Below are 27,330 nucleotides of genomic sequence, written 5' to 3'. Positions count from 1 at the left end.
GATTTAGATTTCTAAAGGGCAGTGAGGCACTGGAACAGATTGCCCAGAGAGGTGATGGATGCCTTATCCATGGAGTCACCCAAGGTCAGGCTGGAGGGGCTCTGAGGACCTGATGGAGCCGTGGGTGCCCCTGCTTATTGCAGGGGAGTTGGACCAGCTGACCTTTAAAAGTCCCTTCCAACTTAAATGAGACAATGATTCTAAGAAAGAGTGCGAGCTTTAACATCACATATTGGCAGTGCAGAACTGGAAATATATCTATCCTTGATTCTGCCTGAATGTGTGCAGTGTTAATGAAATCAAAACCTACAGAAAGAATTGTCATGGACATTGAAATGTGCTTTTCCTCCAAGGCCTCTCAAATTTCCATCCTAGAAAGAAAAGTTGCTAGAACAAGTAATTTCTCTTCATACACACATTGTCCCTACATCTCTGACATATCAGTGGCGGAAAGGATGTTCAGATGCAGGCACCCCAACATGATCATTTGGTCCCACCACCAGCATGTTTCTCATAACCTTGCATGCAGGTTGGTTTGGGGCATAGGTGTTGTCAGATCATATATCTCAATAGCAGAGAATCTTAGGAATGGACTTAACAGCAAAACTCTTTTCTGTTTAGATGACTTCATGAAGCAAAGTCGTGGCATGCTTGTGCTCTACACTATGAAGAACCCTTCCTTCCCAGAGTATGTCTTCAGCAGTGAGAGTGGCATCATGTGCCTGGATATCCATAATGACCACCCCCACTTCATGGCAGTGGGCTTCTATGATGGCAATGTGGCCATCTACAACCTTAAGAAGGCAACTTCCCAGCCGAGCTACATGAGCAGTGCTAAGTCAGGAAAGCACTCAGATCCAGTGTGGCAGGTGAGTGTTCTTTCCCCAAACTGAACGTTTAATTGAGCTGAGTGCAGGCACAGCAGGAAAATACGCTGTATGGGCAGAAGTGTTGGCTTAATTCATGCATTAGTGTATGATACTTAAGTTGTATTTAAAGCTTGTTTTGAAATGCACAGGAAGGCAAGGAAATTGCTTGAATCCTTGATCCTCAACAGAAACTGAACACATTTACAAAATGTACTTACAGAATTATTTCTCCTTAGTTTTCATTATTACAAATTATTTACATTTGGGGAGAAACTGAACACCTCTGAATATACCAGCATACAGTGCTTTCTGTGCTCCAAACACAGAATCCAATGGCAATAAGTAATGAGAACCATCTAAAACACATACCTCAGCCTTGAAAACAACTTCTTTTGAGCACAACAAACCCAAGGACAGCTGTCTGCAGAAATGACTGTCACTGAGATTCAAAACACAGCACCCTGTGGTTGACTGAGAAGTTTTCTAGTGAGCTAAGCATTGCAGTGTGCAGGTAATGCTCTTAAAGTAATGCCTTTTAAAATGCCTCCATAGCATCTGTCCTCCAAAGAGAGGATACTGTAAAGGACTGGAGTGAATATATTGCTACATCCAGATAGCTTTGTAGTTATGTCTACAGTATAATCTGAGTTAGGACTGGAGCACTAAAAGGAATATATGGGTCTGATCTTGTTCATAGCAGTGAAAGTGTGGCAGCACAGACTTTAGCACAGTCTGCATGGGTCTGCTGAGGTGCAGTTGTGCATATTGTGGTCTGGACTACAGGTTTTGCTGGCACCTGATTTAGGCTTTGCTGCCTAATGTAGACATACCTCTATGCACACGGTCAGTATTCACTGTACTTTGTCACATAATGTATGATTTGTCCCCTAATCACAGGTCCTTGTCATTTCATCTTTCAATTAAAAAATAAATAAATAAATCAAGGCATCCCAATGGGGCTTGCAGGTAAATGTGGGACCTGCCAGAAGCAACAGTGGTGTTTGTGATAAACAGATAAGTGATGCAAAAGTAACATGTTGGAGGACATCTAAATTTTGTATTTGCTGCCTATCTGGACAAAGCTTTTCTTCCAGCAGACATTTTCAGCTCTTCTTACAGGTTTATGTGATACCCCAACATTGGATTGTTCTCACTGTACAGTGTGTCGTACTTCCACATACACAGAATCTATCTTTGCACATGCACACCCCCAAAGGCAGAAAACTCCAAGCTTCTCCAATTGCCATTCAGGCTTCCAGTACAAAATAAATAAAATCAAAGTAGTAGATCCTACATGGAGCTTTCCATGACCTTGCTGCAGCATGCTAGAGGTGGTCATGGTTGCTACTGCACTTTAGAGACGCCAGAATCACAGATCATTTGTGCCCTTGATAAAATGGGGAAAGACAGAGCATTCTCAAGTTGGCCTCATGCATACAGAAAAGCAGCAGCTACATGCAGCAGTAGATGCAATCTGTAAGGAGCTTTCAGAAGTTGTAGTGTACTGCCTGACAGCTCAGAGGTGAAGAAAACTATTAGGCACTCCGGGGAGATATCTCTGCAAAGGAAAGAAACCACATATTGGATATGGACAGAAGTAGGTATGAGTAGCCTGAAGTTCCCATTTGTTTGTTTTATTTCCAGAGGTTGAGTGCTGAGAATTATTATCCTTATTTTTTCTCTTCAGTAAAGTACCTGTATTTTTAGTAAACTTTGGAGTGTCTGGCTTACCTTGCTGTAAAATGAGTGTGCAAAGTTAGTAATAAGGAGATAGCACGGCAATCAGGAAAAGAGCTTGTACACCTTGTTGGAATGATCTGAACTGTAGCTATTTGTCAATATTAGGCAAAAGGATTATAGAGAGTTTTCTCTCTTTTTGTTGGGAGAAAATCAGTCCTGGAGGATGATTTGTCATGTTGAGACACTGTATTGTTCTTCCTCATCTAACATTTAATGGTTCTAGAAAGTGATGTCTTGTTTCTCAGATTTGGCTCAAAGAAGATGCTCTGTTCTACCCACACCAATACCCCCACCAGTCTAAAGCCTATTCTGTGTCTAGACTATCCTCTGCAATCCTCACTGATACAGAGACTGCAAGCCCATGCCTACGAAGACTAATTAGAAAAGTAATAAAATTCTCCAGAACAATTAAAAACCTTTGTTCTCTGGACTGCCTGGCTCCTTTGTTTTGAAACAGTGCATTGTTTTTGCAGTGAAAGCAAAATAGGAAGTGAGTAAAACAGCCTGACGGCTCTTTTCTTTAGCCATTTCATCTTCAGTAATTTAGTAGTATATCAGAAAGTTCGGATTAAAAAAAGCCAATGAAATAACCCATTATTAAGATAAAAAATAATCTAATGTAGAATTTATAATTCTGTTACCTATTAGTGAGTTCATACATCTGATGCTGGCTCCTGTATTTTTAAAGATCCTAACAGTGGTTTCTTCTGGATTTGGCAAATGTCTTCTTTATATTTAGCTGTACTGCAATATAAAAGGAGGAAAATTTTGGCTTGTTTTAAAGAAGATATTTCTCACTCTTCACTACCAATTAAGTTCCAAAGTCAGAACTATGAAGAAAGAAAATAAAGGAATAAGCAATTACAAAGGCATACAAATGTATATGCATACAGCGCAGTGTGGCTATCACAGTCACCAAAGCTTTAGCTTTTATGGGAACATAAAATTGGAAATGATCTTGCAGATCAGTGAGCTAAAAGCTGTCATATCCTGGGATGCTGTGCCAAACATACCATGTTCTGCTGGGCAAGAGTTTTTGTAGGGCTAGACTAAACCCCATTTTAATCGAAACAGTGCACTGAACAAGCAGCACGCACCTCAAACCCATAATCTCCATCACTGAGTACTCCTATAAAGCGTGCCCCTAGACAGGATATCTCCATCATTCAGACAGTGTCTCAGTCACAGAGCTTGGCTTTGGATCTTAACTAGGGTAGCCAAAGCGGCACAACTTGACTAGACTTTGGCATGCGGGACCAAAAGAGCAATCTCTTCCAGGTAGAAGAATCAACCTGCTGGGAAGAGACTTTCAGCATTGAGATCCCCTCCCATTGTCAGCCTTTGAGCTTTGTTTTCACTTCTCAACTTTTAAAAAAATGAAAGGCCTTTTGTTTTTTTCTTCACAGCTTAAAAGAGTGCTTTTCTTCTTACTCCTCATTATTTGAATATTTGAAATATTTTAGGTTTGAAGCATTTGGAAGCTGGAACAGTTCAGAAACAGGGATTGGGTGATAAAGTATTTGCTGTGTCAAAGTTCTTCTGCTCACTTTCCCTTTTAAAGCACATCTTATTCAACAGATCTGTTTCTGCCACGTGCTTCTTGTCCACCTTCCCATAGGACTTTATTTCTGCTTGCTTCTGGGATTTGTACAGTGCCAGCACTGCTGCAGAGGACTGACATATTCTTTTTCACCTTTTTTTCCAGTCAGCAGTACTGACCAAACTCTCAGTGCAGAGCGCTGACCCTAAGGTCTGTAAAGGGAATATTTATTTTGGCTGCGCTTGGAGCAAGTCTTAGCAGTGGCAGGCCAACCCACGAGCACAGCTTGGTTTGGGATTGCTATGGAGAGATCACCGATCTGAAAAACAACCCGGTTCTTTGTGCATGTACTGTATCTGATCTGGCCTGCCGTGGTGCTGGCGCCATGGAGCTTGAGATGGCATCCTGAAAGAATTGTTTTCTGCGTTCTGCTTGTACATGGGAGGAGAAAAGGCTGGCTGCTGCCTACTAACTCTTTGCCAAATGCCATTCAGGTTAAACGTGATGCTCGTGGTTAGAACAAAATGGGCAAGGCAGCACAGTAGGAGCCTGCGAACTCCTGAAGGAAACCTGAGTGAATGCCAGCTTGCACGTTGCTTTACCAGTTGAATGTATGGAGTTGCAGCTCCTCACAGCGGAGGGCAGCGCTGATCTCTGCTCTGTATGACAGTGATGGGCTGAGGGAACAGCATGGAGCTGTGCCAGGGGAGGGCAGGGGTTTGGGAAAAGCTCTGCACCAGGGGGCGGTGGGCATGGAATGGGCTGCACAGGGCAGCGGGCACAGCCAGGGCTCCAGGAGTGTTTTGTCGGTGCTTTCAGATACAGAGTTTGAATGTGGGTCGTCCTGCGTGGAGCCAGGAGTTGGAGTGGTTGAGCCTTACAGGTCCCTCTGAATATTTAGTGATTCTGAGTCTCTCTCACTGGAGCTTGCTCTGTAATTCTGTAATTGATTGATCTCTTCTCCATCTCTGCTTTCTGTGGTAATAAATCCTTAAATAACTGCAGTGAATCATAGCAGTTCATGAAGCCACCCCAGGCTCACCTGGTGAGGTTTTGGCTTGCTGAAGAAAGTAAATGAGATCAGTTGCAGAGCTCCTTTAAAGCCAGTATGGCTTGCTGTTCTCCAGGCTGCTGGGCACAGCTTCACATGCAAACAAAAAAGGCCCCTCTAGGAAGCAGATTGTATTTGCTGCACTTACTTAGAAGCAAAATCATTTTGTTCATAACCCACTGTCACACCAGCACATTTCTGATGGCCAGTCTCCTAAATCTGTCATCTGCAGTCAGACAAACAACTTTTGTGGCTTGCTTTGCTTCTAAGATGTTACTGCTTTGCATAATATTTTGTTTCTTTGGCTTCAGGCAAACAAAGAGTTTGTTGCAAAGAAAATAAAAGAAAAAGAAGAGGCAGAAGGTTGTTATCAAGGTCAGAATAAAGATCATCTATCTCAGAAAAAGCTCGATTCTTCTGCTGTCACTCTCACTGCTAAGAAGCACAAACTATGTGTTTGTTGTGGGCAGTGCCATGGGAAAGCATTATTCAGCTCCATGGAGATACTGTTAGGGGATAAGTTCAGTGGAGAAACAGAAATTTGGAGAAGGAAGAGCATCATAGACCTTAGACCAAGAAGACTGGGCTGGAAATAGGGATGAAGAGAAGCAGGATGGCTTGGCATGTGAGCTGGCAAGTGAGAGAGTATAGGGGATAAGGGAGATGAAACCTGATGGCAAGGGTCATTTAACACAAAACTTATAGGATAATACAAGCAAACTGCATCTCGTACTGGGTCAGTTCAGTGTCTTCACCTGCATGTTTCTCCTACTTTTATTCTGCTGCTAGCCTTGCTTTGCATTCCTGGCCCAACACAAACACTACATGTTTTGCTAACCTCTTATGTCCCAAGAGTTAAAGAGGCCCCTGTATCCTCACATGAGAATGGCAGCTTGACTTCAGTCACTGAGTGCATGCACAGAAGTACAGAGGTTTGAGAAGAGTGTCCATGGAGCAAACGGGGGCTTTGAGGATCACGTCTGTCACAGTCTTCCTTGCTGGGGCAGCTGTTAACTGCACTTCTGTTCCCAGCAGTTAACTCAAATACCAGGGGCAGGCTGGGATTGCCATTTGCTTGCTGTAGAAAATGGTAAAGAATGGCAGTTTTGTGGTCATTGTTAGAGCTGGGAGAACTTACTGCGGTCATGGTTTTGCTGTAAGAAATCTTGTCCCCATGTTGACAATTTTCAGTGCCCTTCAGGGAATGCTCTGCTGAACCACAGGAGTCTGTCTCAAAGTTTTACACTCATTTAGAGTGATGGTGAAGGTGGTAGAAACTGCAAGGCAGCGCTGTGGTGGAAATGCTAGATAAAATCTTTTACATCATGTTTATACCTTGTTGAAATCCTTTTTGACACTTTGTGAGGCACTCTCAAGTTAGAAAAGTTAATGCCCAAATGCTTCTTTCTAAGTATCTTTGACAATAATAGACCAAGTCCTTTGTTTTTTAACTTCAATGTTATATGTTTTGGGATGATATCAGACTGTATCTGCAAGAGATTTCGTTTCTTTAACTATTCTTCTAAACTGCACCTTGAGTGGGGATTCTTGCAGGTTAGAAATTCTCTTGTAAAGCATTGCAGATCATGTAACATTTGTCTGAGAAGAAATTTTTTTTCCCCTTTGATGCTGCTTTTCCCTCTGTACTTCATACAGACGCTGAATTTATTTTCTTTCTTTTGCTCTGACTGCTGCTTGCTAAAAAGATTATTCTTTAGTGCTGTGTTGTTCTTTTCTCTCCCCATCCATTTTACTCAAGAACCAGATCACTTCACCGTGGATTGCCAAGTTGCTTATTTCTTTTCAGTAACAGCAAGCAAAGTGTATGTAATTTGCTTTCTGCATGGGTTGTACTGGTGCTAGTTCACAGAGAAATCTTCACTCATGGAACATAAAGTCAGTTCGTGGGATGTTGTAAAATGTTAGCCTGAGGCTTCAAAGTCCGGAGAAGTTGTAATGCATTTGTTTGGTTACATGGATCTCTGAATCTTCCTCTGCTGCTTTATGGCCATCACAAACGTTAACTAAATATTTAAAAGAAACTGAGAAGCTCCGTTGGGTCTCTGTGGAAAAAACGTGGCCTGTAATACATGACTGCTGATAGCAGGATTTTCAAACTAGGTGTAGAAAGCACATGTGGGTCTTAACAACAGTGACACAGCCTGCAAAACAACAAGGAAGATGATGTAGAGGTAAGGGCAGGGTAATGGTAGAGCAGGCTGAGCAGGTATGGTGAGGTCAAAGTCATGGTCTGCAGGGGGCAGGGGATGCCACAGCTCCCACCCCTCTCATGCTGCAGTGAGCATCTCAACTTGGTGTGCTTGGGGACAGGGCCCCAGCCCTGCAATGATGGGCACCTTCTGTCAGTAACACTGCAGATGCTGTCTCTGATTTAGCAGCGTCAGAAAGCTTGGGGATTTGGATGTGAGCCTGCCTGCCATGTGCTCTCCCTGCGCAAGGCGTGGGGAACTTCTTATTTTGTCTGTAAATTGAATATCTTGCCCAGTGAGCAGAGTCAGAATTGAAACCAGGAGCTGTGAATTCCAATTGGTCAAAATGCCTGAGTTTTCTGGCCTCTGGCACCCATCATTCAGCTGTGTTCTGTTTGACATGAAAACTCTACCACTGACAGGACAAACAGGAGAGAGTCTGATGGCTGGGTCCGTGCTCCTCAGCTGCTGGTGTACCAGCCTAATAAATGCAGCAAGGAGTGCTGTGAGGGGAATAAGCAAGCAGATCCCTGGTACAAAGCAGAGCAACCGCCTCCCAGCAGGAGGAAAACAAACTGAAAGTAGGGCCAGCCCTTATCCAGTGCTATTTATAACTGAACTCTGCTTCCTCCAGATAAATCTGAGGCTGTGAAGCATGAGCAATGCACAAGCCCCAGGCTGGGCCTTTGCCCTGTATCAGCGTCACTTCCATGCCATGCTTGCTGCTCAGCTTGGTGCTGAGTCCCTCTATCACCAAGTACTCTCTTTGCTAGAGCTTTCTCTATCCTCTTTCTGCATCCCAGATTCATGTGTGGTGTTTGAAGGCACTGTGGTACAGTGGGTCTGATTCTTTACTACTGTAAGCTGATCTTGCACCCCTGGGTTCGTGGGCTTCCAAAATGTAGCGATTTCCAAGATAAAGGCATAAAGGTGGAAGGCAGTTGGTCCAGCTGTGGGGGAGAAGTGATTTTCCAAAGAGGAGCGTTTATGGGGTTAAATCAGACGTGGAAGTTTGTTTTACAAGGAGTCCTCAGTGTTGGTAAACATATCTGAAAGTTTTCTCTCAGCTATCAATAAGCTTTCAAGTACTAAAAAGACAAAAAAAAACAAAAACAACCATCATCAACAAAAAGGCTTTCAGAAAAGCTTGGTTCTTGCTATTGCCTCCAGCAAGTTCTGTTTCATCAGATAAGCCTGTTGTTAGCTTGTACCTGTGAAATAGCCTACACCAACCTCACACTCATGGTGCAGGTGACGGATGGTCTTTGGGAGCACCCAGATGCACCTGTGCTGTGCTTTCCTTTCCAGATGCTGAGGAATTCTTCCTTCCAGTTCTTTGCTTGGAGAAATGCAGTCCTGCCAGACTGGCTCAGGTGATGCCCAACTTCTTTGTAGGTGAAGAAGCTACCTTCATTTCAGTACCTGCTTACTGTTTTCCAGCCTGTGAGCCACTCTAACCATTGTGATTGGCATATTTATTATCAGGAAAGCTGTGTTACACAAAATGATGGTAGGTAGAGTTAGGAGGCGGCCAATTAAATCTCTGTTCTGCTTCCAGTGGGCAGTACCATAGACCAGAACTGCTCACTACAAATGCAAGAGAAAAGAAGGAAGCCCAAATTAGACTGAAGGGTATTGGGATCTCTGAACATTTTTACATTCATCAGCTGTCTAAACCATTTTCTCTCTAATACAATTGGTACATCCAAATGTTAAATATTACTCACCTTTAGGAATAGGTACTAATTACAAACCTTGTCTCTTTAACAGCTGATGTCATGGGGACAAGTTTGCTTCCACTGCTCTCTGATCTGATCCATTCTGCCCTGTTGCATAATTTTACAGCAAAGCATTGACATATTTTTCTACAGTGGAAGGAAGAGCGCCAAGGACTCTCTTCTGCTTAGCAGCTCCCATATCTCTAGTTTGCTGTCATAGCCAAAACATTTGCATTTAAAAGAAAATCCAGATTCCAAATAGGAACATTCTTCACTGGGTTTATTTTTAAGTGTTTATTTATATGAATGTAAATCAAAGTAGTTTTTATTTATATCTTTCCATCAACTTTTTCTTACACTCAAAAGACTTGTCTGCTGTACAAAGCAGTCTCATCTATTGCAGTGGATGAAGCAGTCACAGTATGGTTGAACTCGACGTGCAGTACACTCGTGAGAAGTGAGACTGAATTTAGAATCAGAGTGAGCCTTCATTTCTGGAAAAAGGAGACTGTTCCTGATTCACAGAAATGAGAACTGGCAGAGCCCTTGAGAGTGTCCTCTTCTTCTGCTTATGGTGTCATGGATTCTACAGTATCATTCCTGAAGTGCTTTCATCAAAATGAGTTAGTCTGGATGTCTTCACCAGTACTGATGGACTGAAGTCATTATCTGGAAAGTCTTAGATGTAACATACCTGTTAATCCCTTTAAAAAAGATTTCTGTAATCCCCCTGACCTGTCAGTGTCACTTTGCTGATCCCTGCACCATCCTCTGATCCTTTTCTGCACTTCTGCCACTTAGCTAGAAATTCCCTAATTTCCACTTACTTATGTGCTTTCTTCTTCCTGTGTACCTCCGTACTTGTCTTTATCAAATTTAGTCTTATTGTTTTCAGACTGAGTCTCCAATTTGTCAAGTTATCTTTGAGTTCTGATAATAATAACAGAAACCTTTGTCTCGTGTATTTTGCCATCCATTATGCAACTTACTAATGAAAATATTGAATAGAACAAGACCTGGGATGGTCCCTTGTGGGAACCATCTACTGTTGTTCTCAACTGGTCAGGAAGTCACTGGTCATTACTCTTGCAGATTCATTTTTTCAATCACTCATCCACTTCACTGTAATTACATCTAGACTTAATTTTCTTAGCTTGCTTCTAAAACATTGCAAGGAGTATGCCAAAAGCCTTACTAAATTAAAGGTAAATCACATCTGCTCCTTTCCTCTAATCCTGTAGACCCATTACCCTGTCAGAGAAGGTAATCAATTTTGTTTGAAAAGATCTTTCCTTGACAAGCCCATACTCACTGCTCCCTATCTTCTTGGACAATAGATGCATACTGATGACTTAATACTTTGCTCCAGCTCTCAAGGTTCTGAGGTAGGCTTACAGGTCCACGGTCTTTTAACATAATCTTTCATGCTAGCTTTTGTTTGGGGGTTTCTGGGGACATTTTTGCCTTGCTCCTATCCTCCAGGACCTCTCCTAGCTTCCATAGATAATTATGTATGATTTAGAGATTGTTTCACCTGCTGCTTGAGCACCTTAGGGTGAATATCATCTGGTCTTGCTCAGCTGGGTATATCTGTCTTCGCATTCCAGCTGTGCTGCTTAAAGATCATTTTGTTAAGTATCTAGTCACAATATATTTTTGTATGGCAGGGACAGAAGGAGGGCTTTATTTGTGGCTCTTGGTGGCACTTGCCTTAATCTTTGTAAATGACAAACATGGTCTTAGAGTTAGAGGCTCAGATGGATATTCCTGGGATATCTGATACAGGCTCCTGGCAGGCACCGGTCTCCTGGCCCAGAAAGTCACATCCCTTGTGAAAGAGTCTCCAGCTTCTTCCCCACACAGACATCTCAGGCAGTAGTAGAAAGGTATTATTAGTGGCACTGCACTCTTGACAGTTGCTTTCTTCTTGAGGTTTCTGGGTATGCAAAGACTCTTCAGCCTGAAAGAGGCAGCCCAACTTTCCCCATTCAGCAGACATGATTCTTCCTCTTGGGAGCAGCTGTTCCTCTTTAATTGCACCTGGATTCACCCATCTGCTCTGCTTTTACCAGTACCATGTCTAGAGATCAGGGATGGGGATGATGTTTTTACTGCAAGTCTTTTGAGAACAAAATCAAGTGCTAATGTATTTTGAGGTAATGTTGACGAAACCTATTATTTTGTCACATTCTTTCTCAATGTACCACAGCAGAAATGCTGTCGGGTTCCCAGTGTAATAGTCAAGAATGGTAAAAAGCCTCGATACAGCCCAGTGATCCCTTTGGCCAAGTGAGCACCTTGGGGCAGGAGCTCATTATGCTGTACCCAGACACTTCGGCTCCAAGATGGGCAAGCTGGCCGCCTCATTGTTCAGATCTTCTTCACTTAGAGACTGGCTGGAGCCGACCATGGCTGCTTCCTTCCTGCCTGGTGTATTTACATCAAGCAGGAAGCTTAGACCCACAAGAAGCTATGGCACAGCCAGATCTTCTCCCAGCATAGTGATATCATATAGTCAAAGTACATTCTGGACCCAGGAGCAGCTTTTGCATGAAGACTTGGTGAAAAACATTGACTGGGCTCCTTTGACCTATATCATGGAGTAAGCAGTCTGCATGACGTTATCACAGCTCATTAAAATTGTCATTTTTGTTGCAAGTTGAGGTGAGTCATCTGGATTTAGCTCACTCTTTGCCTTTATCCCAACTAACCGTGGGAAGGAATCCTTTTGTCCTTTTGTGTTTTGACTAACACTGGAGTTACTTTGCATGTGAGTGAAGTAACCTGTGTTTTCTAGGTCAGACATTTTGGAGGGTCTCTTGTGACCAGTTTCAGGAGAGCAGCCTTGTTTCTTGCATGCTTTCCTCCAGGTGCCTGGCCTTGGCTTCACTTTTAATAGCTAGCAAGAGATTCTCAGTGAGGCAGCAAGGGCTATGAATGGGGCCAGGCTGGGAAGTCTGGTAAGCGGTAAATGAAGAATAGCTGGCAGTGCTTTGATGGAGGATACTTGGGGAAGTTGTTATAGAGGTGCTACCTTGTCTTAGCAGCAAGGGGGGGACAAGCTATTCGCTCCAAGAAAACCAGAAGTCAACATACTTGGTCAGCTGATGGTCAGAAGAGACTTCCACCACAGCAGATCCCAGGACATTGGAGGAGAGTGATACAGGGAGAGAAATAAAAAATAAAGGCAGCTTGTTATTAGCAGGAGGAGATTGTGAAAGATTTCTTCTCTGCTGGTAATGAGCTGGTGTTTCTGGATGCCAGGAACCAACAAGAAACACATTTCTTGTGATGGTGGAAAGAAATGAGAACTGCTTCCTGGCTCAAACTAAAGGTTGCTGTAGCGAAATCCAAGGAGTATTCACACCAGAACACAAGAGAGATCAGCCTGGCTCCAGAAGGTGTGACCTACAGAGCAATTTATTGCAGATCAGCCTGCAGCAGGCTGCTTTGGAAGGCTGAAAATAGGATAGCAATAAAATGGAAGAAGTCTCTTGTATGCAGACCAAATGTGGCATGAAGACAAAGAAAATTAAAGGAGATGAAGGTACAAAATGAGCTGTAATTATCCAGGGTCATAAAAAGGAAAGGATGATATTTGGGAAGTGTACTGGAAGTTGGAGGAATGAAGAATATACGTTCATTACTAAAACCAGCTTTCAGCTAATACTGAGTAGTATAGAGAAGAATGCACTATTTGATGCTATGTTGTTTAATCTTAAAATAAGTGTATAAGGCTGACTGTTTAATGTGATTAATGTAAAAAGGGAGTGAAAGCACAGTTCAGAATAGGGAAGTGCAAGTTGAATAATGTTTTGATGAGACAGGTATGTGCTCATCATCAGGATCAGCTTAAATATACCCTGCAGTATTTGAAGAATTAGCCAGAGCAATTTTAGACCATTAGTGAGAATTTTAGGAAGTCTTTGTACTATATACATCCTTGATTTTAAGCAGAGACTAGTGATTTTTTGTGCAAGCCCATACGCAGCTTCCAATCTAATTGAATACAAGCCTCTACTCAAAGGCAGAACTCCTGAGGCATGGACAGAGGGAAGTGTTGTCCTGCTTTTTTCTGTGGATGGGGGCACATTCATGTATTTGTAGTGTGAACTGACCAAAATAACAATAAATGTCATCAGCAGATTTTCAGCAATGCCACAGAACCAGTGTCTGGCAAAAGACATTTCTGCATGTGATTTTCTTGAAGGTTGTATTCTTGAATGTAGAGGGGACATGGTATGGACAAGGTACCACAGACCAGAAACCAGTATCTGAACAATTTACCCATGCTGCAGGCATCCGTAGTGACTTGCAAAGTGTATATTATAACATAGCAGTGCATTAGTTGCACTAAAATGCTTGGCCTGTAGGACAAACATGGCTATGAAAAGGAGGAGAGGTCACAATGGACTGGAAGAATTTAAAAAAATCTAGGTTAAAATGTTAGGTTTGGACCAAGAAAATTATTGACCAGGCAGACCAATTTCAGTCACTGGAAAAACACTTAGACAAATGGCAGAGTGGTTTGTAAATGTCTAGATAATAAGGTAATTCAGAGAAGCCAACATGGATTTGTCCAGAATAAATTGTTAAGCTACTGTAATTTCTTTTTTTCTTTTGTCTCAGAGAAATGGACATCACGAAGAAGGGAAAGGCAGTCAACATTATCATCTCAATCCATCTTGACTTGACTAAAGCATTTGATCCAAGCTCCCACAGTGACATTCTTATTACCACTGTGTAGAAATATGAATTGGATAAAATCTCTGTAAAGAGTTTGTTTAGGTGGCTCAGCCCATGTGCTCCAAGAGCAGTATCCAGGGCTTGCTGTCACACCCTGAAGATGCTTCAAGTGAGACCCACCAGCTATCAGCCCTGGTCTTCTTTTGATCAATACTTTCATTAACAACTCAGATTAAGAATAAGGAAGCCCTCTTGGGAGGCCCAGGGACTTTGCAGAACATGATTATGTTCAAAACCATCTTGATAATTGGAAGAACGGTCCAAAAATCAATGTGATGAAATTCAATAAAGACATGAGTAAATACTGCATTTAGAAAGGGAAAATTAAATGCACAGATAGAAACGAGGGAATGAGCAGTTAGGCAGCTGGGTGCCAGAAGGGGTAATAGCGGATCATCAGTGGTCAGCAATGCCATCCTGTTGCACAGAGGCACATAATTCTGATTTATTTGCAGGAATACAAGGTAGAGGAGATTGTAAATCCTGCTTGCTTGTGCCTAAGAGAGGAGGCCCTGTACTGTATATTTCCAGCTGCATAGAAGGGCTGAAAGAGAAGAACTGGAATGCTTAGAGAGCATGAACTGGAAGGAGTTTATGGTAAAGGAGATTTCTTCTATAAGGCCAGTTAAGTCCTGATGCTTGTGTAGGTGGCAGCTGTTGAGTGCCTGTTTTTGGAGGCTGGAGAAAACAGCAATGTGAACCACCACCAGTGGTCACGTGTATCCAACCCCACCTCAGAAGAGATGTCCTCTTTTGTTCCCCCAAACCCTTTGCTGCCACGACAGTTTTGCTTAGGACTATACTGCTTGCCAGGTTGGTGCAGGAAGGATTTTGTCTCTGGGTCACATTGGCAGGGATTTTCTTCAGCAGCCTGGGGGCTCACTCACTGATCTGTGTGTGTATGACTCAGCTCCTCAGGGTTTCATAAGGCTTGTGTCATTCCCACTTCCTACCTCTGACAGACCTTATTCTGTTTTTTAACTTTGAATGACCCAAACTCCTTTGCTTCACCTTGTGCAGGAGTCAGCAGGGCGCAACATCCCAGTGTTGGCTAAGAGATTCATGGAGTATAATTAATAGGAAGGAAAGGAATTGCTTGTTGTTTACTGTGTATGTGCCACATATGGCACCCCACAGCTGAGTCTTGGCAAGCCAGCAACCAGCCAAAGGGGCTGGTGCTTGCAGTAGCGTGTGTCCCCTTAGAAGAAAGGAAGGCAGATCCTGCCTGTGGCTGTCTGCGAAGTGCTCAGGTCAGCTTCATGGCCAGGGTGGCTTTGACCAATTTTATTTGTCAGCATGAATGACTAACAGCCTCCATGCCAGGAAAAAAATGATCAAGCACTATTTCTGTTCTAGGAATGACATTAGAAACATGGGAGTTTTCAAATCAGATTGGATAGATGGTCTAATCTTCTGCTGGACAGGAGCCACTGCCGGCTGCTATAGACAAAGATGATATTATTCTCTTGCTAAGAGTTGATAGATTATTGCCCTGCTAACCTGCTGTACGTAGCAGTGAACATGCAGCGTTTTACCTTTATTTTTCTGTGAACAAATAGTAGTTTTGAATATCTTACATTTCTCTATGAATAACCAGGCTTTGCGAAATAAAACTTAAGAAATGATAGGCTTTTCTCACAGGTACCCCACAGCAATGTTTCACAAATTGACTTTGTACTGAAGGAGCAGTCAGGCTGAAGATAACTATAAAGATAACGGTATTATTTTTTATTTTATAGAACCCATCAGGATCAGTCATTTGCAGTACTGTCTTTACCTGTCTCCTTTCCACTGTTGACATACACTTTTCTTTCTTGTGTGATGCTTTGCTTTTACTATATCCTAATTGAACTTTTGCTTTAAGCCATCTCAGGCAGCCAAAATCCTGGGATCATTCTCACATGCTTCAGAAAAGAAAACCTTATTTCAGTCGCCTTCTTTTCTTGTCAAATGTGCCACTTCTCAGAGCACGGATACTGCTAATGGTTGGAGGCCATGCCACATTTGTGGGCCTCTGGGAGCAGGAGAAAGGCCAGTTCTAAGCAGATGCCTAATTTGATTGCAGTATCATGAAGGCTAATTACCTTAATAAGTGTTTGTGGAATTCAGTGATCAGGAGAAAAAATATCATAAACAATATTAAGGCATCAGAGGTGTTGACAGCAAATTAAAAGTATCAAGTGCCTATTTCTGTTTCCTGAAATTCGGGCTAATGCCATGGAGAGCTGCTGACAGTCACGTGAGGGCAGATCTTGATGCCCCTGAGATCCTGAGTTCAAACCACCTACATTATGTGCCTAACTCAGATGCTGTTAATGTTTTCAGGTTTAGGAGCAAGAGTACCCAAGAGAATCAGCCTACTTGCTTTTGACTCCACCATATAACAGATGAAGAGAAATAGTTGTGACGCTTAACTGATAACAGAAAACCTGCATAGATAACAGTCAGAGAGATGGTATTTGGAGTGAGCAAACCCTGAGTAAAGCTCTCCGGCTGGGAAATGCTGGAAGGAATTGGATTATGTAATAATCCCATAAGGTTGTTGAAGTGCTTGCCCTGTTGGATGCCTCCAGATGAGGTTTCTTCAACACACTGTGTGAGGATTCTAGAGCTGTCTGCAGTGTGATTAGAGGTGGACTCCAGCTGTTTTATTTGCACATTTTCCATTGATGTAACAGGCTGTTGCTTGGCTCTAGTTTGGGTGCAAAACATCTGCACTGTGCTTAGCCAGAGCAGAGCAGGGAACTCAGCTGCAGAGCTCCAGCAAAGCTCACTAGGGAGCACCTGGATGTGTGCTCTGGTAGTAGTCAGACTTGGGCTGTTCCCTTAGAGAAGTCTGGACCAGTTCAGCTCTTAGCATGTGCAGTGTTTAAACTCCAAGCCTAATCTCAGACCCATGCTGCCTTCAGCACAGAGGTGTCTCTTGCATTTCCCTTCCCTGTGCAAATCAAGGTGTTGCCGGGTTCAACCTGCAGATGTCAGATTCTGGAGAACCCCTTTTCTTGACTTGTGACCCTTTCCTGATAGGAGATATTTAAGTTGCTTGTGTTAACTGCTTCCAGGTTTAAATGGATTTTTTCTTTTCCACAGAAACCTACCTCAAGCTAAGCAACTTTGCCATAGAGGAAGATTGGGAAGTGTGACTGATTTTTCCATATATTTTGGAAAGTAGAAAGTGCCTGAGTTAGAGGAGAGTCAAGTTAGACATACAAATAAGTGCACCTTATTATTGGACAAGTTTAGAGTGGCATTTTAAAAGGCTCTGATTTGAAGCACATCTCTTTTCCTGTGCCCTTCATGAGACAAATAAGCCAACATGTTTGTTAACCAGTTCCTCAGAAGCCTGCATTTTTCTCTTTGAATTAAAATTCCTTACTACACCAACCTCATTATCTGAAGCAGCTGCTCATGGCCACCATGATCAGCAGCAGCTCATGATACTGGGGAGATGTTCCTGGAACAGATATATGCAGCACAAATGTGTGCAGTGGCCAGCACTGGAAATCACTGTTCTCTGTGTGTTACACTGGACCTGTTCTTTCATCACTAGCCATTTATTCTGAGCAATACTGGATTATGCCATTACTTAATGTCAAACAGAAGTGGTTCCACTTGGAGTCTTTTGATTTCTGCAATGTGAGGATGGATGCTCAAAACTACTCAAGACTCTTTGGTCACATATTATGGCCTTGAAACTGTCATTGTGTGAGCATTCCCTTCCATTTTATTTTTCTTTCTGCAGAACAGTGTGTTCTAGGTAGGAAACAGGTTCACTAGAGAATTAATTACTCTTTAGTGAGTCTCTTGCTGAATTTTCATGCTCCAGAGAACTTCACGGTACAAACAATTTTGTAAAACAGAATTAACAGTTTTTCCAAGGAAGTAACATCAGGATACCCAATCCTGTGTAATTAAAGTATTGAGAACGCTTGCTTGCATTCTGGAATAGGTACCAGATAAATAGCTGTTCACAGATTGAGTATTTGATAAGCTCTGGGATTCTTGTGCCCATTTATCATAGATGATGTTCAGGGAAATGTGTCTGCTGCACTGCTTGGACAGGAACAAATATGCCTTTGAAAACCAAAGCAGAACCTGCCGAAGTGCTTGTCCCTCTCCTGAACTGACAGATGCCCACAGGAGTTTATGCTGACAGGCCCAGTGGCAAGTCATCCTTTTCCCTTCAGTCTGATTGAATTCCAGATCTGAAAATCGAGCGTTCTTAATGCTTTTCGTCTAACTGATATGTCTCTTCTAAACTGTAAGCCATTTATCTGAGTTCTAATCTCTCCTGCTGAGCTGTCACAGTCAAAAGGCAAATCTCCTTACTAGGCACACAGATGCTCTGAAGGTGTAGGGAGGATTTCAGTTTTAATGGAGACCTTTTGATCCCCCTAAAACAAAGTGCCTCAAAGACCCATGTCGCACTTTGCTTGCAAGGGCTCATCTGTGTCCCACACAGGCACAGAAAGCTAATTTGAGGTGAGCTGGCTGAAGGGTAGACATATAACGCTGTATTTGCAGTAATTAGCCAAATGGGAAGGGGTTCATTTGCACAGGGCAGTGATATGTCATCTGCAGCTTCCCTGTGGTACTGTGAGAGATGGGAGTTGTGGGGGCACTTGTGAAATTGCCTGTGAGGAATGGGGAATGTGTTCATACATACTGTGAGCCAGCATCAGGACTCCAGGGTGGAAACCGGGTGCTCTTTACGAAGGGTGGGAAAGAACCCTGCTGAGGGCCAGTGGCTCTGCTGCTAGTTTAGAGTGCTCCGTACTAACTGGGGTTATCTGCTTGTTTGAAGGTGAAGTGGCAGAAAGATGACATGGACAACAATTTGAATTTCTTCTCTGTCTCCTCGGATGGACGGATTGTGTCATGGACTTTAGTTAAGGTAAACAGTAAGTGGCAATTTTCTTTCCTGTCCAAATTATAACCACTTTTTTTTTTTCCAAAGTTCAATGATGTATTAATTGTATTATTTATGATGAGCAAGATCTGAAAAGAAGTGAACATTTCTGGTTCAATCACAGCTTGCTGATATCAACCTTCAGCTGAATGTGGAGCACTGTGTTAAACTCTGAACTGAGCAGAATTAGCCTACTTCTTGCTCAGGGCCCAACCATCCTACGTGCACCTGCAGCATCCCATTGGCTTGATTATGAGAGAACATTTTTCTGCTTCACAGATGCTGAAACTCAAGTCTTATCCTTGCTCTGAAACCTTCCTTGTTCCGGGAGGATCATACAGAGACAAGGTGGAATAATCTGCATTGATCTATAGTTTCATAATTCCTGCTCCCAAAATGCTGTCTTACAGACTGCAATTCAGAAAGGGAAAGGAGAATACATAAACACTGATCAAGTGGGTGACCAAAGTGGTACAGAGTAATTCAGGTTGCAAGACAGGAACTGGTAGCTGCTGCCCAGCTCCCCAGAGCAGCTGGTACAAGGAATATCAAGTTGAAATACTATGGCCATGGAGCAGGGAGAAAGCTTGTGTTTGCAGTGGGACAACAATGCACAACTGGACAGGCAGAGGGTTTACCATTGCCAAGACACTGCCTGCTTACACCCTAGAAAATCTGTTAACTCATTTGTGTTCCCCTCCTTTGATTACTTTTTCTTTTGCAGTACATGCATTGGCAGAAATGTTCGTAAACAACCCTTAGATTTAATTCTCTCAGTCTTAACGCGTGCTTTCTGTACTGGGTACTTGATTTTACACTTTGAAGAGTTCAATTACTATTACTATTATTTATTTTTTATACTTGGGAAATAATCAAATTACACTGAATGGGAGTTTGAAGCAGCTGTCCCATTATTTCCCAGCTAGCAAAGAAATTTCTTTATATCCTTAGATACTCATTTCTTTAACCTTTCAAAGCCATTCAAAGCTTGTCTGTTCTGAGAGTTTCAGGCCTTGCTGCCATGGGAAGGGTTTCATATCTAACATTATGTTTATTTTTTAAGTCTCATGTTCACCTCAGGACTTGGAGCCCCTTCTAATGAACACAGTAGGAATGTGCAGAGGGCATTGACAATTAGGTTCTTTCATAAACTCCTCCAGATTCATTCACACAGCTTTAGTAACAAAAATCCCTCCGCTAAGCGTGTCCCAAGTCCTTTTCTGAAAAGAGTGCTCAGAGCTCCCCAGATAGAGACAGATGAATACTGCTGCAGCATTCAACTCCTGTTTTATCCCCTGTATAGAAAAGCCAAAGGGATTTACGCTGGGTAGTACCCTCTTAGAGCTGAACACAGCCAGGTAAGGTGACTTGGATGTTAACACCTATTGCCTGGGTCCCAGTGACTGGCTGTGGTCACATAACTGAGTGATCCAGTTTCACACAGGAGGTGGGACACGCTGGATTAAATCTTTTACTTTAAACTTCCGAGAAGTGCTACAGTTTGGATAACTAAGAATCTGCAGATTGGTTCTACTGACAACTCCCCTCTGAAGGGCTTTATGCAATGTTTCTGTGATTCAGCAGTGCTTAATTATGTTCCCACATCATAAGGCTGTTTTTTTCTCCTGTCCCTTGAACGTGTTGGTGTAGCTAGTTAAGAGTCACCTGGTATGACTTCTAAGACCAGGTTAGCACAGTGTTATTTCTACTTACTACTTGCACTTCTTGGCTACACCCCTGCATGAAATTGAGTTGAAGTTACCTCTGAAATTGCCAGAACTGATATGTGCTTAGCAGGCAGGGTGAAATACAAGTTTTACATACATTCTTGTTTCTTTCTTCCAAGAGAAATTCCAAAGAGCAAGCAAGAAATAGAACAAAAAGGGTGCTTTGTAACAATCCATGGCTTTATGCACAGCAAGGAAGAATGAATGATTTGCTTGAAGTCCAGTCTTACAAGAGACTGATCTCTGAGTTTTATTTAGAATATAATTAATGACACCGCAGAGATTTTCTGTTTTGCAAATCCACTGTGCAAATATAGAATAAATGAAAGGAGCTCAATTAATCTTTTTGACAGGACTATCCAGAAGTAAAGCTTCTTCAGACAGTGATAACTTTGACACTAACAAAGCTGAGAGCACAAAGTGAATAAATGAATTCTTACTTCCAGCTGGACAACTGGCAAGCACCACTCAAAAATTGGGTAAAAGTAATCGAATTTTAGCTAAGGATGGTTGAGCTGCCTTGGCTGTAGTTCTCATCTCTGTTAAAAACAGGCACGATCATTTTGGATGAGCTTTCTGAAATGTTCATGTGTCAGTGTTGTCATCTTGGCTTGGTTTTGGGTCATTGGGACGGTGTAAAACTGAGGAAGAATGTGGAAATTCTGCAGCTTGGAAGCTGTGCTCTCCTTCCTTATATTCATGCAGTGACTTTTGAGGAGAGCTGTTGGAATGATGGCAGGAATGTTTTGGCTGGGATGCAGTCTGGCACTTCTTCTTGGGGTGATCCTCATTGCTCCTGGGTTTGACTAGCAGCCACAACCCACCTTTCTTTTGTGACCTGGAGCTGAATTGCTGAATAGGTCCAGGTGGGCCACCTTTGCCACTTGGGATTAGTAACAACAACTAAAGGGAAATGGGCAGCTGCAAGACCTAATTCTCTAATGCTTTCAAAATGCTTTACAGTTGTTCAGCAGAAGTAGCATATTATTGTTCAGTATTCCTGGAAGGCCAGGCTGTCAACAGTCTGTTTACTCAGAGGAATATTTGAATGGTTCTGTCGGTAAACAGCCCCAGGACTGCAAGGCTGTGTACTAAATAAATAAATAAATAAAAAGCAGCACAATGGGGATCACAGCATATATAAGATCCTTTGTGAAGGCAAAAGCCTACAGAAGCTGCCTACAGTGTGGGCCTTGGCCTGGTGGAGGTGCTGGGAGGCATCTTCAAAGAAAGGCTGCAAAAGAACTTGTGCTTTCTCTTTCCAGTTCTTGCACACACATACCAGCATATACGACTTCTTTCTTAATATTATTTCTGCCTATACTCACTGAATCTGTCTGGTTTTATCCCATGTGCTGCAAGAAGAGTTACTAACTTCATAGGCTGCAGAAGACTTCTTGCTGCAGTCTCATATAAAAGTTACTCCCATCAGTAGGCAAAGGTATGTGGTTAGTCAGCAGTGCAAGCTAATGAGAAGAAAGTTAATTATGTTACGGATTTTGACCTTTCTTGGACCTTCTGACAATATGTCCCCTTAAAATATGATTAAAACGTCTTAGAAAACTGTCTCCTCTGAATGGTACTGAATAAATACTCTGAAGGCCTTCTCACCCATTCCTAACGCAAATCCCTGGGACTGACTTTTCCAGGCAAAATCTCTTTTTTCACACAAGTCCTGCTCTGGGTTTAAGAATCTCCAACTAAAGCTTGATTCAGTGAGCTAAGAAGTTATGTTTTGTTCTCGCAGTGCTCCAGTGGGAAATCTGCAGATTCATGAAAACATCCAGTCCTCAGCCCACACTTCTCACTAATTCAATCTTTAGTTCTTTGTTCTTTTTATTAGCCCCAGGGTATTCTTATATTCACAACCAACTCCAATCTGCAGAGGTATTTTAATTCCCAGAGCTAATCTAAGGATGAATCTTTGGCCTCTCTTTGTTTCCTCAGACTCACCCACATGGTGTCTATTTTCATCTGTCTTCTGCCTCCTACCTTGAGTGTAAACTCTTTGGGACAGAGCCTTTTTGCCCTATGTTCACACAAAACCCTGCACTGCAGTGCTGTGCCCTGCGATGCACTCCTTAGAGCTCTGTTGATAACAACATGGTGCACTCTAGCTGTTTGCTGGATATTCTTGTTGGCTGAATCTCAGAGTCTGAGAAGCTGTGAGTGTTAGAACCTGAGTCTGCTCTAGGGACAACAGGGAGATGGTAAGAAGAGAAACCTGGTGAGGTGGTTTGTTATTAACCCCAAGTGTGGGTTTTAGCTGTTGTACACAATACCCATCTTCCACTATATAGAGGAATTTCACTTGTCACAATTCACACTGACAGTGTCACCCTACACTTGAAAGTACTGACCTATAAACCCAAAGTTGTCCAGGTCAGATGCCTGTGCCTGTGAGATGTACAAGTGGCTCTCAGCACCAGTGCACCAAAGCATCAGTTTCCTGGAGGTCTTATGTAAAGCAGCATGTTAGCAAGTTGCCAGCTGTGGGCATGAAACATTAAACAATTTTTTGAAAGCTTTTTAAAATTCCTTCATAAAATTTGCCATTTGAAAGTACTGAATGTCTCTGTATTGTTGCTGTTGCTGTAAAGGCTGTTATTCATGTGGAATCTCCTCTGCCTGCAGAATGAGCTGGTTCATACAGATGTCATCAAGCTGTCAGCAGAGAGAACAACGACGCAGGGGCCAGAGGGTCTGCAGCTGCAAACAATTGGTAGGAGCCCAAGTCCTTGCCATGCTGATTAACCACTGACTCAAAACCTCTTATCAGGCATTCTGGGGAATTAAATTGGGAATGGGATATTGAGGAAGAGAAGAGCAAAAGAAGGGTGACTCCTCCTGGCTTTGAACATGTAGTAGGATAAAGGCTGTCTGTAGCAATGGCCACTGATTGAGTCAAGGTTTGCTGCTTGCCTCTACTTGCAGAATAAGATAAATATTAATTCTAAAAATAGGACTATAGGGAATGGCCTCAATTTGCACCAGGGGAGATTCAGGCTGGATGTTGGGAAATGCTTCTTCTCTGAAGGAGTGGTCAGGGGTTGGGGTGGGCTGCCCAGGGAAGTGGTGGAGTCACCGACCCTAGAGGTGTTCAAGGAATGTTTGGAGATTGTTGTTGAGGGATATGCTTTAGTTGGAGCTATTGGTGATAGGTGGACAGTTGGATGGATGATCTTGTAGGTCTTTTCCAACCTTGGTGTTTCTATGATTCTATGACATCTCGGTGCAGACATGGCAAGGGAATTACCTGTAGTACAGGATTAAATCAATTGTATTCCTCCTACCAGATGCTGATCTGAACTGGCCAAATCAAAATGAAAGGCAGCCTCTCCTGAGTGCACAGCTTACCCAACCTACAGTGTGATGTGCCGCGTATGGCTTTGGCTCTCTAAAAGCACAATGCCTATTCTGAGCTACTGTGTTAGACTCCCTCCATGCAAGGTAGAGACTGCAGTTCTCTAGGTTGAATCCCCTTATCCTTACTATACTTACACTATCCTGTGTTTGGTATAGGATGAGATGAGTCAGCTGTGGAAGTCCCAGACTACACAGGGAGCCCTGAGGATTCCACTAATCATCCTACTGTACCTGCTTCTTGCTTTGAAGCTGTGGTCTTGGTTTGCAGAAGGCACTTGCTCTGCATTTAGAAATGTTTCTAGGCTAGTAATTCCTGAATGTGTGTTTGTGGAAAGTTTTGCATTGCCACACAGATTGTAAGAGACCAGCTAAAGCTGAACACTGCAGAACTCCCAGAGGCACTGGGATTATTTGTTAGTGTTGCTGGGAAATGGATTTTTCTAAGGCTTGCCTTGAATATTTAACAATCTATTTAAATGTTAAAAAATGCTGACAGTATTACAGGGTTGAAACAACCTTAGCAATTCCTTTGAGGTCTACATTTTTTTAACGTTTAAGACATAAAGCTATTTTCAGCTGCCTTTGCAGAAAGTTCTCTGTAATGATGTACTTCTGGACCTTCTTTGCTTGTTCTGATTCCTCCTCTGATGATTTCTGTGCATTTCCCTGATGGTCAGCAGACCCAGATTGCTCTGGCACTAAGCAGACATCCCATCTTCTGCTCAAGAACCTTACTGAAATTTTCTTTCACCACCACAAGAGTTTAGTTTCTTGGATGATGTTGCATCTGTTAGGGGAGCAGAAGCCAGAGGATATCAAGGAACCACATCCTGTTGTGATGGATGCTTGTTTTATTTATGGGTAACAGTGCTGCTTGATTTGGGGCTTTTGAAATAAGAACAATCCTTGTGTGACTGCCAAAAGATTTGTTCTCAAATCACATCCTTTACTGTTGGGTTTACTGAAGTGAGCCTGCTAAGTGGCTTCTGAGCCAAAGACAAGATAGGGTACAAGGAATTATTGTGTTTCCTCTCCGGACCCTTTAACACTTCAGAAAACGTTTATGTGGTTGTCAAAACCAACTGAACAGAAGAGATTTGTTTTCTCTAACAGGAGGCAGACCAGGTACTCACCACTCTTACATTTGTAAACTATTTGCTACTCCCTCTATTGTGCTAGAGGATACTGATTTGCTGGAGGTCCAGATGTAACTGGAGTCTTGGTCACCTTAGAGATGTTTGGAATCAAAGACAGATACTAGACACAATAATGGGCTTGGTAGGACCAAAGAGCAGCAGTGACTGAGTGCAGAGTGCAATGCTGATCTGTGTTCTGTGTCTGGCAACGTCCTTGAAGTTATATCTGAAAGAGGAGACTGAAACAGAAGCTGCAGTCTCTGATGGGGGCTGAAGTTGATCCCAAAGAGAACAATGGAGACTCCCTTGGGTGCCCTTGCCTTTAGAGGCCATCTGGCAGGCACTGCTAATCACAGGTCTGTGTCAGTTCTTCTTGGATCACAGAGTTATTTTTTGTACAGACAGAATTCTCAGAGGCAGTCTTAAGGCATTTGTTGCTTTAGAAAGCAAATGGCATCCAGGGGTTGTTGTTATGCAAGGCTTTGGATCTCCTCACCAAGCGATCTTTGTGGCCAGCTTAGGGGAGACCCAGTGTGGGTAGAGCACAGGGCAACTGCTCCAAGAGCTAAATTTGCCACTGACCTACTGTGTGTTTTACTCCAAGTCTGTTCACCCTTCTTTCAATTCCCTTTCCCCTTTGTGTATGTTGTTTCGTCATATGGAAGGTCCTGGAGAAAGGTGCAGCTTGGAAAGGCTTTTAAGAAGGGGTGGCTCTAGCATTTTTGAGGAGCTTCTGGCTAATCAGTCGCTTTTGGAAACTTTGGCAGTGTGCATGTATAATGGGCAGGGAGCTGCACAGGTGAACAAATTTTCTGTATGACTCCTGTCTTTTTTTTCACAGGCTGTGGGACATCATTTGATTTTCACAAAACAATAGACTATTTGTTTCTTGTTGGTACTGAAGAGGGGAAGATCTATAAGGTAAGAATGGCTCCTTTGTCCCTTGTTTTACATCCCCTGACCCACGCTTGTCTTTCTGGTTCATCATCTGAGCTGTTTGCATAGGCAGCAAAAAAGTACAACTTCAGAGGCTCGTCCTGCCCTCAGATCACTGTGGTGAGCCTGACAGAAGCACAGAGCCCCATAGGGTCACAGGGAGCTCTCTGCACAGACCCAATTAAAGCATTATTTTGCAGAAACGTTTTTCATGCAAACTGTGTCCCAGAATGCTTTGCAGATTGCAGCTGTGCAAGTGAGGCACAAACCATGATCAGAGCAGAAGTTAAAAGTCATCGATCATCTGTCCTTACGACTGGTGGGGAAATGGCAGAAAAAAATCTCATCTCTTTTCCTTTTTAGGCCTGTTGTGAGCAGTGAAACAAATGATTTATTTTTTTTTTTCCTGCAGATTAATGTCCCCAAACCCTCCCTTTCCACAATTACATCCCAGCTCCTTTCTCATTGCCCTCCTATCTCCATTTTCTCACTGCCTCCTCTTATCCTTCCTCTCTCTTACCACCTCGATGCTGTATGAACTCAATGACTATGTCCCACCTCTATGCTGTAGCCCTCCTCCTGTTTGGTGCCTTCCTGCAGCCCAGTGCCAAATAGCTCCAGCCATGTGGTGAGGACAGGGGGTGAGATTTGATCGCCTTTCCCTGATAGGGGCATTGTCCAGATGTTTGCATTCTGCAGCCATCCGTTCTTATGAAATGCATAAGGCTTTAATGTTACCAAGTCCTCTGTGCAGCCAAGTTTGGCTAAAATTGCTGGTGAGGTAAAAATTGTTTGAGATGAGAGAAACGGACAACAGGAGACAGACATTTTTCTTAAGAAAACAAGATAAAAATAGGAAGTTTTGATCTCTGCTATGTTTAGCTCTGAAAATTAAGCTTGTTACTGTTTGTGTTACTCATATAACTTTTGTTTGGCTTGCATTCCTCCAAGCTGGCTTTTTGGCTTTGTTAACATCATAGTCACTGCCCTTCAGAGGTAGTAATGGACCATCACTTGGAGGCTGGGATGCAGAGCAGAGCCATCCAGCCATCCCTTGAGGATGCTGCAAGCTCCCTGTGTGTTTCCTGCAAAATGGAAACAAAACAGAGAAAAAAAATCCAAATGGATTTGTATTCTGAAATGAATCTCAGTCATGTAGGCAAAACAAATAACAAACAAGTATTCCTTCCAGAGGGATGATGAAGAAAATTCCAGTTAATATCTGGGGAAGGTTTCTTTTGACAAGACAGATGCAGAAGGGAGCTGGGAGCAGTGGGGTGCTGAGCTGATGGGTAATGGACAGTGGTGTAGGTGCACTGGCTTTCCATTGATGCTTTCAAAGTACAAAGCGTCTGTTCATTTACAGGCAGATGTTCTGAGCT

At 42.8% G+C, this 27,330-nt stretch overlaps 1 protein-coding gene across 1 annotated transcript; it reads left to right on the top strand.

Moving 5' to 3' along the window:
• Positions 1–590: 590 nt before the first annotated feature.
• On the top strand, positions 591–26,329 carry LOC146760458 (dynein axonemal intermediate chain 1-like). The gene is made up of 6 exons (XM_085551448.1): positions 591–869; positions 18,679–18,768; positions 23,145–23,232; positions 25,854–25,933; positions 26,018–26,068; positions 26,312–26,329. Exons 1-6 carry the CDS (start codon positions 630–632, stop codon positions 26,327–26,329), a joined length of 567 nt encoding a protein of 188 aa, XP_085407574.1. The 5' UTR covers positions 591–629.
• Positions 26,330–27,330: the final 1,001 nt, after the last annotated feature.

The sequence above is a fragment of the Coturnix japonica genome, chromosome 6 (assembly GCF_054131305.1).
Source record: "Coturnix japonica strain WE chromosome 6, WE-NBRP24, whole genome shotgun sequence".
Taxonomy (NCBI): domain Eukaryota; kingdom Metazoa; phylum Chordata; class Aves; order Galliformes; family Phasianidae; genus Coturnix; species Coturnix japonica.
The sequence above is the reverse complement of the archived record's forward strand: the minus strand, read 5'-3'. Positions and strand labels throughout refer to the sequence as shown.

Bases quoted from the DNA above. Each gene is read 5' to 3' on its own strand.
- LOC146760458 (XM_085551448.1), top strand. From the start codon at position 630: ATGAAGCAAAGTCGTGGCATGCTTGTGCTCTACACTATGAAGAACCCT. The intron at 23,233-25,853 runs GTAGGAGCCCAA...TTTTTTTCACAG, and splicing joins TCTGCAGCTGCAAACAATTG to GCTGTGGGACATCATTTGAT. The intron at 25,934-26,017 runs GTAAGAATGGCT...CTGTTTGCATAG, and splicing joins AAGAGGGGAAGATCTATAAG to GCAGCAAAAAAGTACAACTT.